Source organism: Anabrus simplex, chromosome 4 (genome assembly GCF_040414725.1).
Source record: "Anabrus simplex isolate iqAnaSimp1 chromosome 4, ASM4041472v1, whole genome shotgun sequence".
NCBI lineage: Eukaryota > Metazoa > Arthropoda > Insecta > Orthoptera > Tettigoniidae > Anabrus > Anabrus simplex.
Genome location: NC_090268.1, coordinates 306,106,740 through 306,127,165, shown reverse-complemented (window position 1 = coordinate 306,127,165; position 20,426 = coordinate 306,106,740). Strand labels below are relative to the sequence as shown.

General features: G+C 38.5%; 1 protein-coding gene across 1 annotated transcript in view; it reads right to left on the bottom strand.

Annotated features, from left to right (window-relative positions):
* The window catches only part of LOC136871929 (chitinase-3-like protein 1), a 90,812-nt gene that overhangs the window by 8,206 nt on the left and 62,180 nt on the right, over positions 1-20,426 (bottom strand). The window contains exons 6-9 of the mRNA XM_067145662.2: positions 18,133-18,260; positions 16,245-16,371; positions 10,963-11,148; positions 2,910-3,032 (exon numbers count right to left, since the gene is read on the bottom strand). Of these exons, the coding sequence (XP_067001763.2) occupies positions 2,910-3,032; positions 10,963-11,148; positions 16,245-16,371; positions 18,133-18,260 (564 nt within the window). The remainder of the gene's footprint in view (positions 1-2,909; positions 3,033-10,962; positions 11,149-16,244; positions 16,372-18,132; positions 18,261-20,426) is intronic.

Sequence of the window (20,426 nt, the reverse complement as noted above, 5' to 3'; positions counted from 1 at the left end):
TAGTGCTTTTGACATGCAAAATAAATTTTGAAATTCTATGAACATATTTGTTTCATACTTCCTTGCTAGGCTGGAATAACAGTTGAAACCTCTGATAACTTTCAACTCCCCACTACTCATGCTTACAGCTGGTCAGGTGTGTGCTTGTGGCAAGCTGTACAATTTTCTTCATGTTCCTTTCAGAATTAAAATTGGAGTGATTTTTCTCCAGAGGGTAAAATTGTTAACATTTTTCAAGATGAGGGCCTTGAGGATATATTCCCATATCTTGATAATGCGACAATATGTGGAATAAATCAACTTAAAAATGATCAAAAATTGTAGAAATTTCTAACTGCTGCTGAAAAATATAATTTACTCTACTTTTTAGTGAAATCTGTAAACTTGCTAGGGTACACAACTGAACACAAGACAATCAAACCCAATCCTGATTATCTTGAAGATGCTGTCTCATAGCAACAAGCCCTGGGTATGTTTCCTTATTACTGTAAATAGATGCCCAGGTTTTCTGAAATGGTTCATCCTCTCTTGGTAAAACATCAGTTTCTTCTTTCAGAAGAAGCAATTTCAGTCTTCAAATCCCTAAAGAGTGATGTGGCTACGTCTCCAGTAGCAGCTATCGAAGATGATACAGCATTTAGAGTTGAGACAGCTGCATCAGATTTTACAATAAGAGCAACTTTGAGTTAAGCAGGACATCCCATGTCATTCTTCTCTCGGACATTAAAATCTGAACAAAGATACTCATCTTTAAAAAATCCTATGCAGTCGCTGAGTTGTTATGTCACTGGCAACATTATTTAATTTTGAAATATTCACTGATTAACAATATGTTTTCTTTATGTTTGATCAACAACATTCAAGTAAAATGAAGAACAAAAAGATCATGCATTGAAGGTTAGAGGTAGCATATTACAAATTTGGTATTATACATCACCCAGGAAATAAGAATACCTTTGCAGACACCCTAGCAAGAATATCTGCTGCAACAGGTTTAGGAAGTTACGTGCAAGATCCAATGGGATTTGCACAAAAAACTCCTTTTTCTTCGAAAAACATAAGAAAAGTTACAAACTCATATCCTGTGTGTGCTGAACTAAAGCCACACTTTGTGAAAAAAGAAGGAAAATGAATTAAAGCAACCTCATCATTTGAAAGAAATGTGGACTTTAAGAAATCACTATCTCCTTACCATAGTCAATGAGTTTTCTAGATTTCCTTTTGCTATTCCTTGCCATGATCTGTCTGCAGCCACAGAAATAAAGCACTTATTGCACATTTTTGATAATTTGGAATGCCTTCATATATGCATGAATTTTCCTTAACATCTCAAAACATTGCAACTAGTCAAACAATTCCATATAATCCCCAAGGGAATGGCCAAGGCGAGAGATATAATGGCATTATATTTGGAAGATTGTCTAACTAGTGCTTAGGTCAAACAACATGAAAATTCAACCATGGGAAAAAGTCTTACAGTCTGCTCTGCACTCTATCTGTTCCCTTCTATGCACTGCAACTAATACTACCCCATCTGAAAGTACTTATGTTTCATCATCCTAGAAGATCATACAGTGGGAGTTCCTTAACTATATGGTTAACCAATGGTGGACTTGTAATGATGAAGAAGAAGCATGTCCGTACAAGTAATTATGACCCTGTTTGCAGACACTGTCTACGTATACGTGTATGTAAAACTTTCAGATGGTCAAGAAACTACTATCTCAATTCACCATCTGGCCCCACAAGGGATATGAACAGGAAGTTGAACAACAGTATATATATATGAGAGAGAGAGAGAGAGAGAGAGAGGGGGGGGGGGGGGGCATGAAATGTGGATTGTTCTCTTTGATGTCTTGTAATATTTATTTAGTGTAATCCTGTATGTTGGATTTTTGCTTATTAAAGCCTATATTGTATCAAGAAATGCTCGTATTCAATTCAGTAGATCACAATAGGTAAATAATATACCTTTTATGTAATTATTTTAGGCTGTATTTGTGCTTTTTGGTTCCATAGTACATCCTATACTCAGTAACAGCATGCATCTTGAGTTTAAATGTTCAGTATTTGGGACAAGCGACACCTGGTACATGCAAGTAATTCAGCTTGTTTTGTCACTGTTATGGTCTAGAGCAGGGATGGCGAATTTATGTTGGGCCAGCATCGCCTCCATGCTCATACTGCTGGCCTCCTCCAGAATTCTGACATTTGTACATATATTCTGCCAGGTAATTCTCAAGATGTTTCCGAGACATCTTTGATGGAAGAATTTAAGCATTTTTATGTAGTGCCTGTACTGTATGTTTTCCATGTCTCATATCCAGTGAGGATTACAACTGATTTGTACATCAGAAGTTTGGTAGAGCTACTGATGTCTTGATTATTAAAAACTCTGATTAGCAACCTTCCAGATGCTACTGCAGCACATCTAAAATGGCAACAAACTTCTACATCAACAGTGGTTTTGCAGACATGTAACTTCCTAGATATGGAATGCAGTCAACATTTTGTACAAACTGCTTGTTGACTGTTATATGTTTAGTGTTTGGACATGAGCACTTGGCGCTGGCTGGTATGAGACTTAAAAGTCTGGTTCCTGGTTCTGCCATAGAGGATTTTAAGCCTAGAATGAGACTTGAGATGTACTAAATTTTAATGTAAGTAAACACCAGTATGGCACTGAAATTAAAGTTCATGGCCTATTGTTTCCAACCTTCATCCTAACTAATTACAAATACAGACACCATAGCTACACAGAACATCATGCACTCAGTACAAAACTGAAAGCCCCTAAAACAAAACAGGAACAATAATTCAAATTTGTTAGAAAAAATTCTCTTTACCTGAAATATTTTGGGGAAAAGTTTATTTTATTGCAGTTTTTTCTTTAATTAAAAATGACTCACCTTTAACTTAATTGATTCAATATTGTCATAACCAACCCATTGGTTTCCTTTGCTTGCATATGGCACTTTCTGTTCATCATCCCAGACAACGGTCCAGCCTCCTTCTTTCTCCAGCTCACAAATCTGTTTAAGGAATATGAGTTTAAAATAATTATCCCTTATTTTAGTTTGGTAGCTGAAATAAATGATTATGCTCTGAAGAAGAAGATCATGCTGATGATGATGCTTGTTGTTTAAAGGGGCCTAACATCTAGGTCATCGGCCCCTAATGGTATGATATGAGATGAAATGTAATGACAATTTAAAATTCCAAAATCATCCACTGACCAGAATTCAAAACATGATGGCGAAGGATGAATGGATAAATATGAATGTAAAAAAATCAGTAGATCCAACCCGCAATGCCCCACATTCCCAGAAACTAGCGTAAAACAATAGTATTACTGACCAAGGGACTGCTTCTAAAGCACAATTCTGAATCGATGATGCTTGTTGTCTAAAGGGGTCCAAAATCCACATCATTGGCCCTTCATAATGGTACTTATCACTAGTAAAGTAAAACCATGGTATTTGTCATGTTGCGGTACTAATCAAAAGTAGCATAGAATCGCAGTATTCTACACATTATGGTACTACTCAAGGGTAATGTAATATGCGCATGTAACAAAGAAGTATGATGTTTCTCACATAGCAGTGCCACTTACAGGCAACACAAACCTATGGTGTTCCTCACATAGGTGTACTAATCACAGGGATTCGAACTATTCTGTGGTGTCCCTCACATAGTGGGTACTAATCATAAGCAATGCAGACCCACTGTGTCGCTCATATAGTGGTACTAATCACAGGCAACGCCCAGACCCGTGGTGTGTCTCACATAATGGTACCAATCACAGGCAACGTAAGCCCGTGGTGTTCTGCATGTAGTGGTACTAATCACGGGTACTGTAAAACCCATCCTGCTTCACATACTGTTGCTACTAATCACAAACCTATTGTATGCCTAACATAGTGGTACTACTCGCAAGTAAAGGCGACCCATCGTGCTCCCTACATGATGGTACTATTTACAAGTAGTCTCATGGTCCTAATTCGATCATCCCTTGGTCACCCCTTTTAGTCGACTCTTACGACAGGCAGGGGATACCATGGGTGTATTCTTCGTCTGAGTCCCCCCCCCCCACAGGGGACTTTCACCACCTTGACTATGGTGGATTTAATGCTTCCTGGGTTTATGCTGTGTAAACATCACTCACTACTACTGCTATCTATCAAAAACTATTGATACCAGTGTATTAATAGAAGTGTGCTATGGAATTGTGTGTCCTCATTTGAGCTATGGAATAGTTCTTTGGAGTTGTATGGGAAATGAATATTCTGAATGACTATTTATTTTACAGGAGATATCTTAAAGAGTAATTTTTGGCATACCAAATTAAAGTACTTACAAACTTCTGTTTACCACTGTTACTGTACTACTTACAAATTGTGTTGATTATCCGCCTAGTCAATAGACAACTTTTACATCCACTTAAGATGAAATTTTTAGATAGACAAGACCCAGCATATGGTCATCCTCAGTAAAATATATATAATAAACTATAAATATTAGACACACATACACAATATGACGTGCTTGTTAAAAAAGTTTTTCTTTAAAAAAACATTATGAAAATTAAAAATATGAGGTGGTGGTCGTTAAAGCAGTTTTGAGCTGGGGGCCTTTTTGTTGCAATATTCTTGTTGTCCCCTGATGCAGTTCAACTGATATTTGTACAATGTTGACTTAATTATTATGTTCAGTCATATAGTGACACTAATAATACGAGGTTCTTTGTGGGCCATGCGGGGATTTGATGCTGCCTTACAGAACCGTGGCATAGGGATTCAAAGCCTTCAATGACGTACAACGTGTGGCTGGGTTGCCCTGGTTTCAGTTTGTTGGCGGGTTGCTTAGAGATAGCCTGTGATTCAGACATAGTGCCTAAGACTGTGTTTTGTATCCTGAAAGACTGCTTGAACTGTTCCCGAAGTTCTGCAGGTCACAAACCACTCCATTTCCAGAGAATGGGTGCTGCTACAGGGATATTATAGCTTCCACTTCACTGGTAAAGGGTTCTGCACAATGCTGGGGACTAGATGTTTCATGGAGGTATTGTCCACCTCTGTAGCGTAATGGTTAGCACTATTACCTGCCATCCTCAGGGGCCAGGTTCAATTCCTGGTACTGCTAAAAATTTAAGAATGGCAGGAGGACTGGTACATGCAGCTCACCTTCATTGGAGGTGTTCCTGGAAAGAGCTGCACCATTTCAGGATGAGGACATGAGTTTACTTTACTATGGAGGTATAATTTTTTGTATTGATTGTAATTAACAGTTTCCACTAAAAAAAAAAACAAGCCCTTGTGATTATAGTATGAACTCAGCAGCATGTGCAGGCATTTTGATTTGACACCATTGTAGCTGCCTGCATGTCAATTTTGACATTCTGTTTTACTCTACAAGAGTGTAGAGAAACAGACCCCTGTTGAGTGATTTACGGCTGAGTTTTATTGTTAATTTTGTCGGATAAACTTCAAATGTGTCACCATAGATCTTTTTGCATGCTGATATTGTATGACATGGAGTGCCAAAAGGACTTTTTGCCACCCTTCAAATCCAACTATCTCTGTCTGGTTTTTGGATCTTGAGGACAATACCCTATCACTGATCACCATTGACATTTCGATATGCATTTATAAATCTATTCCCTTTGTTAAAATGATAAAATATTGAACCAAAAAAACAACAGAAAAATTCAAATAAGAAACAAAATTGATTGTCATATAAATTTGTGAAATGAAAATCCACAGCCTGTTTCCAGTCATTTGACCTGGTCAGGGATGAAATGAATGAAGCCCTCATCTAGCGGCAAGGCTAGGAATTATGCCGGCTGCCGAAGCCTGTCGAACTCCTCTGGGGCAATGATTAATGACTGACATATGAAATGAAATGATATTGGAGAGTGTTGCTGGAATGAAATGATGACAGGGAAAACCGGAGTACCCAGAGATAAACCTGTCCCGCCTCTGCTTTGTCCAGCACAAATCTCACATGGAGTGACCGGGATGTCATATAAACTTGTACTGCTCTAAAAGAATGGATCATACATGAGTAAAGGGTATGTTACCCTACAAGTTACTTTGACATATCAAGACCCTGCATTCTTCAATCAACATGAAAACATTAATTAGCAGATTCCTGTATATTTGGAGGAGCTCTAAAAATCAGAATCTATGTTTTGTGTTGTACAGTAAATGAGTCCAAATCTATGCTTTCATTTTCATAACTTTTCTCTGTAAGGTAGAAGATGTTATCCAGATGTTATCTCATCATCATCATCATTTCCCTCCACTTTCTTCGGTCTTTCCACCACTCCTCCTCTAACACTGTGTCCCAGCCCATGTTCCTTTCTATAATACTGCGTTGGATTGTGTCCTTCCATCTCAGTCGTGGTTGTCCACGGCCTGTCGTTCCTTGCATTTGTGTTTCCATCACCTTGTTTGGCATTCTTTCATCACTCATTTGCTTTATGTGTCCAAACTATCTTAGTCGGCTCTTCTCTATTCTATCATTCATTTTTTCCACTCCAATTTCTTCCTGGATTTTCTCATTCCTTATTTTCTCTCTTCTACTCTTTTGTATCATACTCCTCAAAAACTTCATTTTGGCTGCCTGTATTAGACTCTCATCCTTCTTTGTCATTGTCCAAGTTTCTGCTCCGTAAGTTGTTATGGGTACATACCTCTAGTACATAGTTTCCTTTGCTTCCGTTGGCACATCTTTGTCCCATAACATGTTTCTTACACTATGATAGAAACAGCTTCCAGCTTGAATCCTCTTACTAATCTCAGCATCCAGTCAAGCATTCTCCATTAATTCACTCCCCAGGTATTTGAATGTCTCCACTACTTCTAGGGGCTTGTCTGGTCTGGAAGTCTAATCTGACCTTTCCCTTCTTTCTTCCCTCTAGTCATAACAAGACTTTTACTCTTTACTGCACTTATTTTCAATCCACATTCTTCGATCTTCCCATTCACCACATCCAACTCTTGAACCTTCAGTCCTCTTCTCCCCAAATCATAATATCATCTGCAAATAACATGATGTTAATTTCTCTTCCTCCATATGTTACATTTGCTGTTCTCACGATGTCATCCATTACTATTGTAAACGGGATTGGCGATAGAACACTTCCCTGTCTCAGCCCACTAGTGATTTTGAACCAACTTGTGCTGCCATCTTGTGTTTGCATGCAACTACAACATTCCTTGTACATTGCCATGATCATTTTTATTAATCCCTGTACAATTCCTTATTGCACCAGACTGTCCCAAACTTTAGTCCTGGGGACAATGTCATATGCCTTTTCAATGTCAATGAATGTCATCACCATATCCTTCCCATCAGTAGCAGCGATTGGAGGAACAGCCCCCCCCCCCCCCCCCCCACTTTGTGGATAAAAAAATAAATGTTATTCCATTTTAGCCACCTAAAACTAGGAATTATTTTAAAAAAAGAACAATTTATATAAACCTTGTTATTAATACTTAATTCTTTCCTTTAATTTCTTTATATATTAAAAGAATACTTAGCAGAAATATGCACAAAATGTCATTCGATGCAGCTAACCGATTTTTCATTGCCACAGCAAATAGTGGAGACACGCGAAGCAGCGTGTAGAAGCGAGATTAATATCTGATGGCACAAAATCTTAGTTAGGCACATGTGTAATTGAGGAGTGTCTGTTCAAAAGGTGCTATTTCCAAGTTGTGGGAAAAGCGCAAGAAACGTAAAATAAAAGGCACATGGAACATGCCCATGATCGGGCTTGGTCCAACTTTTAAGGAATTACACCTTCTTTTTTTTTGGTCTGGATTACTCATGGGAAATGACAATATTCAACTACTGTAATGCATGTGGACGAAATAGTGACTTATTTTTTGAAAGTGGAAATAGCACCTTTTGAACAGACATTCCTCAATTGTTCCTTTGCTGGAAGTTTCATTGTCTAGTATTGAATAAAAATCTCAGCATTTAAGTTGGTAAACTGTCAACCTTTATTTCTCCAAAATTTGCTCAGAAAGCATTAAAAAACTTGCCATTTTGTAGCTATTTTATTTCAATTTTGATTTCTACCCCCCAACTATATTCCCCACGCTCCCTATACTTGTTTGTTTTCTATAAATTTCTGTGCCCCCCACTTCTAATTCCCAATCGCCGCTACTGCTTCCCATACTCCCATTGCTTTTCCATTAGTTGTCTCGTAGTTAAAATGGACTCTATTGTTGACCTTCTACTTCTGAAACCAAACTGATTTTCCTGTATCTGATTTTTAACCCTCAACCTTATCCTACTCTCCATTATCTTAGCAACATGGGATATCAGTAGTTCTTCAATACTTTCTTATCGCCTTTCTTGAAAATTGGATGATTATTCCTTTTTTCCAATCCTCAGGGGCCTCCTTATTCTCCCAGACAATCCTGAGAACTTGATATGTCCACCACAGGCCTAACAGCTCCAGCTGCCTTTATCATCTCCACTGAAATTTCATCTATTCCAGCAGTTTTTCTATTCTTCATCTTTCTTACTGCCATTTCAATTTCATTCATTGTAATTTCTTTATCCATTTCTTCATCAACTAATTGCCTTTCCTTTTGGTCCATTGAATGACTCTCATTAGTTCTCATGTTCAGCAACTTCTGAAAATACTCTCTCCATCTATTTCTTATTTCTTCTGGCTTTGTTAATATTATGCTGTCTTCCTCCTTCACAAATATGGTGCTTACTTGACCTCCACATATTTTCTTCTAATTTCTTCAGTCTTAGATGTTTTCCATGCTTTCCATGCCATTTTCTTTCCCTTCATTTAGTATTTACCCTATCATTCCACCAGTGTGTCTCTTTGTCTTTCACATTTACTGATGTTCTACCACACACCTTTTCTGCACATCCAACCAGTGCTTCCTTAGATCTTTTCCATTCATCTTCAACATTCCCCATCTCCGTCCTGTGTACCAAGGGTATTATTTCCCTTCAAAATTCTTCTTGTATGCTTTTCTCCTTTAACTTCCATACTTTATTTCTTTTCTCTCTTCTTAATGGGGGTTTTTCAATCTTTCCCACCTTCAATTTTCCTGTCACAACTCTATGATCTCCACCAAAGGCTACTTCAGGCATGGCTGTAACATCTAGAAGGTTCTTCCGGTGTTCTTTCTCTATGATTATATAATCAATCATGGTCTTTGTTCGTCTATCTCCCCAACAGTACCTTGTAATCTTGTGACTGTTCTTCTTCCTAAACCAGGTGTTTCCAACAATCATTTGGTTCCTCATGCAAAAATCCACCAACAACTCGCCTTCTGGATTTACATTTCTATATCCAAAGGGCCCTACAACATCTTCCTTTCCTTGTCTTTCTATTCCAACTTGTGCATTTAGATCTCCCATCAATAGCACTTCCTTATCTTCTATGTGTTTCTCCACTTCCTCTAAAAAGTCCTCTAAATGTTCATCTATGCAACTCGTTTGTGGGGCATATGACTGAACTAGATCTTTCATGCCATTTTCAAACTGGAGTCTCATCATCATCATCCTATCACTGACGCATTTTGTATATTCCACATATTCTTGGATTTCTTTTCTAAGTATGATAACCACTCCATTTATTGCCTCAGGTCCTCTGCTGTAATACAGCCTGTATCCTTCTTTCAGAGGAATCTCTCCCATAACCCTCTTGCTGGTCTCACACAGTCTGGCTATATCTTTTTCTTTCATGAAGTCAACCAGTTCTTCTGTCTTTCCCGTCAGTGTCAGGACATTTGCTGTTGCAAACTTGTAGTTTTGTGCTGGTTGCCCACTTCTCACAGTTCCCCCAACACCCAAAGAGCTGTGCATCGCTTTTAGCAGGGGACGCCTTAACCTTTTCCGAGGCACCATATCTGCTTTATCCATATAGGCTATTGCTATAATGGGCTCGCCACACCCAAAGGCATTTTATACCTACTGCCAGATTCAAAATTAGGCCACCCCTAACATAAAGACAGATGCCTTTTGTAGCCACTCGCCTGGAGTACTGATGCTATGGGTTTGCCCCTCCGCCATCTCCACCGTACCGAAGTCCACCTTCTCCGCCGTAGATGCCGTTGAGGTCTTCACTCGTAACCCAGAGCTGAGACCCATACCAGATGTTACACACCGGGTCATTGTGCTCTGGGACTCACATAGGCAGGGGCGCTACTCCCTGGGTAGGGCTGCCTCCGAAGAGGGTCCCTACCTGCTACCAGTTAGATGTTATCTAACAACGGGAAAGTTGTATGGGGAAAAAATCATTTAAATTAAAAATTAAAAAAAAAAGGGTATCTTGTAAAGTTTGACTTGATTGAAAGAGATAAGCAGGTGATTTAGTGGGTGAAGTAGATGGTCCTATGCTTCACCACATCCCTATTCAGAATGAATTAATTTTAATTAGAAGAAATAAACAAGTGATTTAGTGAGTGGACTAGATGGTTCTATGCTTCACCGTAGAAGGCTATAGAAATTATTCAGAATTAACTCATGAAAACAATCAGTACCCAGATGTGTGAAGTACTGTTATTTTCTCATGTAAAACAAGAATCACCAACCCCATTACAATTAATGTCCAGATAGCAGCACCAGACTAGAAAATCTTGAATACCACTTTGTATTTCTGAGTGCTTCCTGCTAATTGTCGGGAGTTCTGATGACAAGTTGGGCAAGATGAAAAGCAAAATATCTACTGCTATAACAAAATTAATTTTAAAAGAAAATAAATAGTATTATCTATTTTCTTAAACCGTAGTACTATTATTGACAATGCATCTTTTATTTTTAAATAATGAAACTGTTACTTCTATCCTCAAACATTGGAAGGAATTAATATTACACTGAAATTTCACAAAAAAATTCCAGATTTAGCAACAAGTCACAAAGCTGACAATACTGTTGATCAAACAAAATTTTTTCAAACATATGTACGCTTATACAACATACCTCATTGTAACCTAACATTCCTGATTCACGAGTATAAGGGCCTGCAGAGCCTGGGCCTGAAGCAGGTGCCCCAGGTCCAACTAAACCTGCAGAAGGCAGTGAGAAACTGCGTCCATATGTTCCCATGCCAAGAACTATCTTGCTAGGAGTTGCACCATTCTCGATCCAGTAGTGAATGCTGGCATTCTGAAATATTTAAGATTTCTGATGACAGGTGATGGATTATTGACACATATTTTATTAAATAGATAACTATGCTGTAAGACCCCACTAAAAAAAAAAAATTAAATGGTAAGAATGGGAGCAATATACCGTATTTCTCCAACTTTTTCCTTCAAAAAAATTAAATCAGGGTTAAAAAGTGCTTTGTAGAATCACATGAATGCCTTTCTTGTACAGTACGCCTTATAAGACTATCTTTGTCTTCACGCCAACACCAAACATTGGCGTTAGTTATCCCTTTCTTTTTTGTGGCTGTACAATCATTCTTTATTTCCATGGGTTTAATTAGTAACCATTAACTTAAAACTGGCATCATAATATCAAAGAGAACCTGTTGACAATTTTTCGCCAATACCTGTTCCACATGTCTCTACAATACGACGATCTATCAGGAAAATATTCCTGCTGTCTATAAAACTATTACTATTACTCAGTGTCAGGTACAACCGCCTGCTGCTACACGTATGTCTTGCTTGCCGGGTTCGGCCGACTTCAACGGCTAGCGATGTAGAGGCCCAATAAAGGTGCAGACGTTGAAGGTCAATGAATAAGTTTATTGTGCCATGGTATAGCCATTGCGGCCTTATATTTTTCGCACACATTTTTTGTACAGTTCGCATTTTTTAAGCTATCTTTGTCTTCATGCTAATGCCATATATTGGTTTTAGTTAGGCCTATGCCATATTTTCTTGTGGTTACACAATTATTCTTCGTTTCCGCATGTTCAATAACCATTAACTTAAAATTGGCATCATAATATCGACAACAACCCGTTGAAAATTGGCCGCCAATGCCTGTTCCACGTATCTTTAAAATACAACGATCCATCATGAAAATACTCCTTTTGTCTATAAAACTTAATTTTACTGAGCGTCAAGTACAGTAGACGAGTTATAACTCTGCCACTGAGTAGCCATGGCCTTTCTAAGAATTCAAAGGCTCGCATGTTTCGATGCCATTCTGCGGATTTGAGAAGCGTTTTTGTAGAGGCTAACAGAATTTCATTCTCTCTTCACTATTTCCCCAGATCCAGTGACATTACACAGAAGCACTGTACAACCGCTTGCCATGGCTAGCGATGTACAGGGTGGCCGAGAATGAAGATTCGGACGTTGATTGTCAACAAGTTTTGTGTGTGCGCACGGGGGCGTGAAAAGTAGCAGCGTGATTACTGCGGTAGCTGGTATTCATTACTGTTGGGTCGCGAATGCAAGACGACCCTTGATTTTTCACATGAGATTCTGAGAAAAAAACAATGGAACGATGGCAAGTAATACTAGAGGCAAATGGATTACGAATAAGTCGCAAGAAGAAAGAGCACATGTTCTTCAACTTTGCGCAGCCAGGGCAAGCGGGCCCACAGAACACTGTCTTCCTTGCTGGAGAACTACTGATGATGACTGACAAGTTCAAATATCTTGAATCAGTCATCACAACTGATGGTAATATCGATGCAAACGTCAAGCACCGCATCAGTGTTCGTTGGATGAAATGGCGGTCTCTTACCGCTGTTCTGTGTGATAAGCGGATGCCAGTCAAATTAAAGGGCAAAGTGTACAAAACCACTGTCTGGCCTGCCCTCATTTACAGCTACGAATATTCGGCCAGGCAGAAAAAGCATGACCAGTGAACGCATGTCATAGAGATGCAGATGTTGCAATGGTTGGCGGGAGTCACTCTGCGTGAGGATCCTTTAAAGTTGTGCCCATAAACGACTAGATGGAGGAGAAACAGCTCCACTGGTATAGTCATGTCAGAAGAAGAAATGAACACCATTTAGTATGGAAAGCTCTTGCCATCGAAGAGCCGAAGAGAGGGATAGGGTGTCCTAAGGTAACAGGGAAACAAACTGCTGAAGCTGCTTTAAGGAAAAGTCATGTGATTTTCCCGTACCACCTTCTTCAATGCTTGACGGTCTCTGTTGGTCAACACATGTGGCTCACCCAGCCATGGGTTTGCTTGTGGCTATGTCTTAGTGTTTCCACTTCACAATCATGTCCCCAACAGTTGACTTGGGTAACTTGAGAAGGACAAAAATGACCCTGACTGATTACTTACTGATGTGGCAACCAATAAACATTCCAAGTTCAAAGTTCAAGCCCTCTCCTCCAAATCTGCAGGTATCTCATAGCACCAAGCAACAACGAGCTCTCAGCTGACTTTTATAGTAGCAGTGGTGCTGTTGTGACATCTATAATTTTACATCTACGGAGAAATGTCTGGATACTTTTGATCAGAAAGTATAATTGTAGAACAAAATCTGTTTAGCTTTAGATGATACCTTGTTGTTTCAGAGAAGATTCTTTAAAAGATGGTAAAACTGTATCCACTTTTGTATTCTGTTAATTATTTTGTTTTGGGCCGATGACCTCGATGTTAGGCCCCTTTAAACAACAAGCATCATCATCAATTATTTTGTTTACTGGGATGTTGTTCTCAGTGAGTACACTACCAAGCCATTACTATACTCAACTTCTTTCCAGTAGAATGTTGACTGGCTTCTTATGCCTGGTTGTCGACATATCTGCATAGCAGATAGCAATTCTTCTGGTTTTATTTCTTCTCAGCACTCAAAGAGCTCATTTCTGCTTCTCAGTTCTTTCAAGGGGCTGGACATTCACAGTCACATTCTCGTTGGTAGTATGTGAAGATGTTGAGTGTGAATCCCTGAAAATTTGTAACATCATCACGGATACACTGTATAAATCTATGTCATTTCTTTCTATTGCACCCTCTGCCTATTCTGACCTGTCATTATGTATATTATTCTTAATCGATAAAACTGTTTATGGACTATGAAGACACCAGAGCCTCCCATTCCTCCTTCAAATTGTTTCTTCCTTTCCTGCCAGAGATACTCCACTAACTTCTTATTTGCTGCTCACCTGTTAAAATCTTTCTCGGGTGAGATCCTATATCCTTGTGAATTTCATCCTAAAAGTCCAGAAATCTTCCTTTGTAATGTTTGTAATGTTTGCCCTTTTCAATTACCGGTGTACTTCTTGAAGCCAGGGCTGTTGTGACTTCAACTTCTTGACTTCCGCTTGTTGTTTGAGTCATCAGCCCATAGACTGGTTTGATGCAGCCCTCCATGCCACCCTATCCTGGGATATTTTCATTTCTACATAACTGCTGCATCTTACATCTGCTCTAAGCTGCTTGTCAAAGTAATACCTTGATCTACCCCTACCATTCTTACCACCCACACTTCCCTCAAAAACCAGCTGCACAAATCCTGGGAGTCTTCAGATGTGTCCTGTCATTCTATCTCTTCTTCCCGTCAAATTAGCCAAATTGATCTCCTCTCACCAATTTGATTCAGTATCTCTTCATTCGTGATTCGATCTATACATCTCACCTTCACCATTCTTCTGTAACACCACATTTCTAAAGCTTCTATTCTCTTTCTTTCTGAGCTAGTTATCAACCATGTTTCACTTCCATACAGTCCGGCTCCATGGCTAAATGGTTAGCGTGCTGGCCTTTGGTCACAGGGGTCCCGGGTTCGATTCCCGGTAGGGTCGGGAATTTTAACCATCATTGGTTAATTTCGCTGGCACGGGGGCTGGGTGTATGTGTTGTCTTCATCATCATTTCATCCTCATCACGACGCGCAGGTCGCCTACGGGAGTCAAATCGAAAGACCTGCACCTGGCGAGCCGAACATGTCCTCGGACACTCCCGGCACTAAAAGTCATACGCCATTTCATTTTCACTTCCATACAATGCCACGATCCAGACAAAAGTCTTCAAAAACATCTTTCTAATTCCTATATCAATGTTTGAAGTGAGCAAATCTTTAGTTTAGTTTAGTTTAGGCTCTTAACGGGACACCTCAGCAATCCCAAATTGATATGTGGCGCGCAAGCTGCACTCGCTCCGAAGAATGGCTGACACAAAGTGAAGAACTACCACTTGGTCACATGGAAAAATGGAGTACTTGGAGATCACTGAACAGATTACGAGCAGGTGTGACAAGATGTAAAAGCAACTTGCAGAAGTGGGGTTTCAACATCGAGTCCTCATTGTGTGAGTGTGGTGCAATCCAGACGACGTCTCATTTGTTGCAGTGTAGTAGGTGCCCTAAAACATGCACAGTACAAGATCTACTTCAGGCAACTGAAAATGCACTGGATGTCGCTAATTTTTGGGAAAAAGTAGTATAGACTTTTTCTTTTTTTATAAGTATGACTTTGTCTGTAATGTACATAATTCAGTAATATTATATATGTATATGTATATATAGTATTAATGCTTCTGATACGAATAAATAAATAAGTGAGCAAATTTCTTTTCTTAAGTAAGGCCTTCCTTGCTTGTGCTAGTCTGCATTTTATGTCTCTGCCATTATTAGTAATTTTACCACCCAAGTAACAATATTCATCCACTTCCTTTAAGACTTCATTTCCTAATCTAATATTTCCTGCATCACCTGGCTACTTTTGACTGCATTCCATTACTGTTTGTTTTGGATTTATTTTTATCTTGTACTCCTTACTCAAGACTTCGTCCATACCATTTAGTAACTTCTCGAGATTTTCTGCAGTCTCAGATAAAATAACAATATCATCGGCAAAACTCAAGGTTTTGATTTCCTCTCCTTGGATTGTGTTTCCCTTTCCAAATTCCTCTTTGATTTCCTTTACTGCCTACTCTATATAAACAATGAAATGGAGGGGGGACAAACTGCAGCCTTGTCTCACTCCTTTCTGGACTGATGCTTCTTTTACAAAGCCCTCGATTCTTATCACTGCATCATCTGACTTTGGATGACTGCATTGCACTCTGTTGGGCAAAGAGAGTTTTATTTGCCATCCTGTTGTCCCCATTCTTTTGATATGCCCATAAAATATCATGCTGGCTGATATTCCTTCAAACTTTTCTCAGGGCTCCTTGTTTGATTTCAAGTGGAAATTGAGTGTATCTCCATTTATCCCTTGTGTAAATATTCCTATCCTCCTTTCTAGTTTAGTGTCATTGATAAATACTTGCTCACTTTATTGCTCCCTATCCATGGCATACATGTCTACAATAAAGGTTAGAGTATATGAAAAACCTACCACATTGAGAGCTTGAGCTTCAGGTGTAGTATCCACAGAGCTGGCATACAGAGGAGCATTCTGCCCAGTTTCGCTTTCCCAAGAACCATGAAGATCATATGTCATCATGTTGATGAAGTCCAAGTACCTTCAAGTAGAAAGTATCAGTTACTGTTAAACTACTTGCAAAAAAAAATCATGATTATGATCTGATAAGGAAAAAGGAGAGATACAAATACTTATTTTGAACAGTAAGTTCAGACCAGTATTTGCATGGGTGTTAATCCTTGCTTGTAATCTGTGTCAAGTGGGAAGTGTTTTGATCTCAAGAGGCTACTCAGTGTCTACTATGTTGTAGCATTACACCACCCACTCAACATGCTGGCTGTTAGGTATTACCGCTAATGTTGTCAACAAGTCGTAAACTAAATGGAGCTTTAGTTGACATAAGTGAAAGTTATACAGTTGGATATTATTTGGAACTGCTGCTAAATTTTAATGGTGATCAGCTGGACCATAAAGACGAACTTGAGAATACAATGTCCCTTGCAGAGTTATTCGATCACGTGAGAGATTGTATCTGTAACGAAACGTGAACAGGGCTTTGTAGCTTATGTGATTAATAAGAATCACAGCCACTCCTGTTTTATAATGATGTTTAAATACAACAGACATGTCTCTCACTTTACAAGAGTGTTAGTTTGTTTGCAGGTCAAATGTTCGCTCAGATATTTTGAAGTTAGAGAACTGAAGGCCACACAAATTTAATAGTCTATAAAATGATGAAGATCTATTTTAGTTTCAGACATATATTCTTTTACGACTGACTAAGTGATAATTTTAGATTATTATTTATCAATACTTTTAAACAAATTCAGTTTTTGTATATATTTTTAGATGTGATGTATTGCTAGTTTTAAGACATCACAGTGTTACAACAGTAATAGTCTTATCACATTGTAAGAATAGATAGACTCCACAACTAATTGTTTTAAGATTGAGTTAGGCTGATGATGCACATTAAACAAAGGGCAAAACATGTACCTTAGAACTTTGTAGAACTATATAAAAATTTAACCACATAAATTGTGGAATGTATTGAATAGGTGGTCCAATAAATATTCCTGTAATACCCTATGTATTTTTGATATAAAGTCACTTTCAATGTGGAACAATTATGAGAATAATAACTTGTAATATTCCACTTAGTCAAACTGTTTGTCTCCTTACCCCCAAGTGTTCCAAGCTCAAAGTTTGCAACATTTTCGTAACAGTACTCTTTTCACCAGAAATCACCCAGAACAAATTATGCTACTGGTACTTTTCTTTGGATCGTTTCCAGTTCTTGAGGGTATGTGAGGGCCTCACATACAATGGAACCATACTCTAATGGGGGTCTTACCAGTGACTTACATGCCCTCTCCTTTACATCCTTACTACAACCCCTAAATACCCTCAATAACTAGGGCCCGGATTCCTTTACTTGTAGACAACGAAAAATGTAGGCAAATTGTGGTTCTGATATGGTTACCCCTGTGTTTCATTTTACATATTCTTGCCAATATTGTATTATATATTATGTGAAGAATGTAGCATTTTTGTTCATATCTAGGCAATTATTTAAAAAAAATTGTATCAGTTCGTTTAATTTTCAGATTATAGACCTCTTTTTATTTGTAGTATCTAATTCTAGAGTCCTGAGTCCTGCTGGAGTATTAAAGAACATTAACCAACCAACCTGTGATGCTCCAGTCCATTAAGAACCTTGCCCAACCAAGGTAGCTGCTGCCCAGTCATATGGTCTGCAGGTACTGAAGTGCACATGATCAGCATGACCTTGACCAGGCACCTCCAATAAATCAAAGTGTAAAATAATGTAAGAATTTCTTCAAGTATAGTTAACTCTTACTTTGATAATGATGGCAAATCATAAGATTCTTGCACAAGATATCGTCCTGCTCCCACAGCAGCACTCAGCAGCAGGCCTCGTTCATCAAACTTGGGACGTAGTTCCTGTAGCAGCTTGACATATGCTCCCTGTAAAGAATGATATACATAGAGATTAGGAGTACCAAACAAGAGTGGAAATGAGAAGAAAAGAAAAAAAACCTTTTGAGTCATTATATGAAGATGTGATAGTTTATGCATCAGTTACTTGTGTCAAAATACTGCACCAGCCACATTTATGCATATTTAAATAGACTGGGATAAGTGATAAACAACAAACATTATACAACCAGCTAGATGTTGAATAAGTCACATGCTACTAAAAGATCCTGTATATACCACTCATACCCTATTTTCAATTCTCTCATTAGAATCGCCCTTTAGCACTATCCTGTCCTTGTTGTTCACCCTGATTATTAATTTCATTCATTGTTTCATAAAACTTGTCTACTTCATTCTCATTTGTTCCCTCACACAGTAAATACACTGTAACAATTTTCATCCTAATTCCTCTTACCGCTAAGTCTATCCAAATCATCCACTCATTCATGTGCCTAACAGAAACTATGGTGCATGCTATGGTGTTCCTGATGACACACCCTACCCCACACTCTGCCCTTCCTCTTTTAACCTTTCGCGAGCGGCAATGTTTTGCAGCTGTGGGCGAAGGGTAATTTCGGAAAAAAGTAATTTGATATAAATACTGCTAATAGTATCCTAAGAGCCCCCTTGGTGGCCATAATCCTTAAGGCGTTGAAGTCTAAATGGTCTGACACCAAGGTTAGCCGGTTTGAGCCCTGTTGGTCGAATAAATGTTCATCATCAGAATGTTGGTCGGCAGGGTAGGGGAGGTGTTGGTATGCAATTTCTATTCACTAGATTGCGTGCCAAAAGCCTGGATTAAATTCCAAACCTCTCTGCAGTGCTCATATGGAGTGAGGGCATATAACGCTGTTGATGGTGATTCGTCCGTCGGACATGGGCGTTAAGCCGTGAGCAGACCCGTTGCTGCTATTCGAGAGGAGTAGGCTATGTGCCGGCACCAAATTTCACCCTCTCCTTTCCCACTATCATATATCACGTCATTCATTTAATCTCATTAACTCCTCTGATGAGGTTGACGTCAGGAAGGGCATCCGGTCATGAAAACCCACCACAACAGATTCATCTCACCTCATAATCGACCCCGTGGAACAACGGGACAAGGGTTGGACAAACACAAACAAACAAACAAACTGCTAATAGTATCCTAAAGTATTCATTCATGTATAAGAACAACATATATTTCGGGTTTTACTGAATTTCAGCACTTATGTGCTCCAGGAATGAATATTTATTATTTTACGAGAATTTGTTACCACAAAAACGTCACATGTGTCACTGAATAATTTTACCAGTATAATGAAATTTGTAAAATTGTTATTGTAATTCTATTACTATAATCACAATTCACTGACAAAATACAAGTCAGATGAACAACAACAACAACAACAACAACAACAATAATAATAATAATAATAATAATAATAAAATAATAAATCCTCGGTCCAAAGAAATGTGCTGACACATATCGATTACGCAGTAACAAAGAAATATATAAAACATGCAGTAGGATTTCAGATGTCATTCGAAAGCGAAGAGTTAAATTGTTTGGACATATTTCAAGAATGCCTGATGACAGACTTGCCAAGAAAATCTTTAACCACTACAATAAGCCCAATAGGAAAGGCAGCTCTTATGAAAAATGGTTTGTTAACACGAAGAAGGATTTGCAAGAAATGAACATCACACATCAAGACATCCGCAATAGAACCACCTTCAGAAAAAAGCTACACTCATTTAAGGGTTTCCTAGAGCCAGAAACAGCGACCAAGAAGAAACAACAATGGACGGCTGAAAGAAAAGAAGCAGCAAGCAGGAGGATGAAGGAGTACTGGCGCCAAAGAAAGTTTAAATAATGAGGAGTTATTTACATGGTCCACAGCTGGCCAAAATCGATAAAAGAATAATAATAATAATAATAATAATAATAATAATAATAATAATAATAATAATAATAATAATAATAATAATAATTCCAAAAATAAACTATGTACAGTTCAGAATGCTGTTATTACTGTCATAATAATTGTTCACTGAATGAATACCACAAGAAAGAGACAGCACAGAAGTAGAATAAGAAGAAGTAGAAGAAAAATAAGAATAATCCTAATCACCAAACCAATAAATGCTTCCAGGTCTGAAACACTTGGGGGA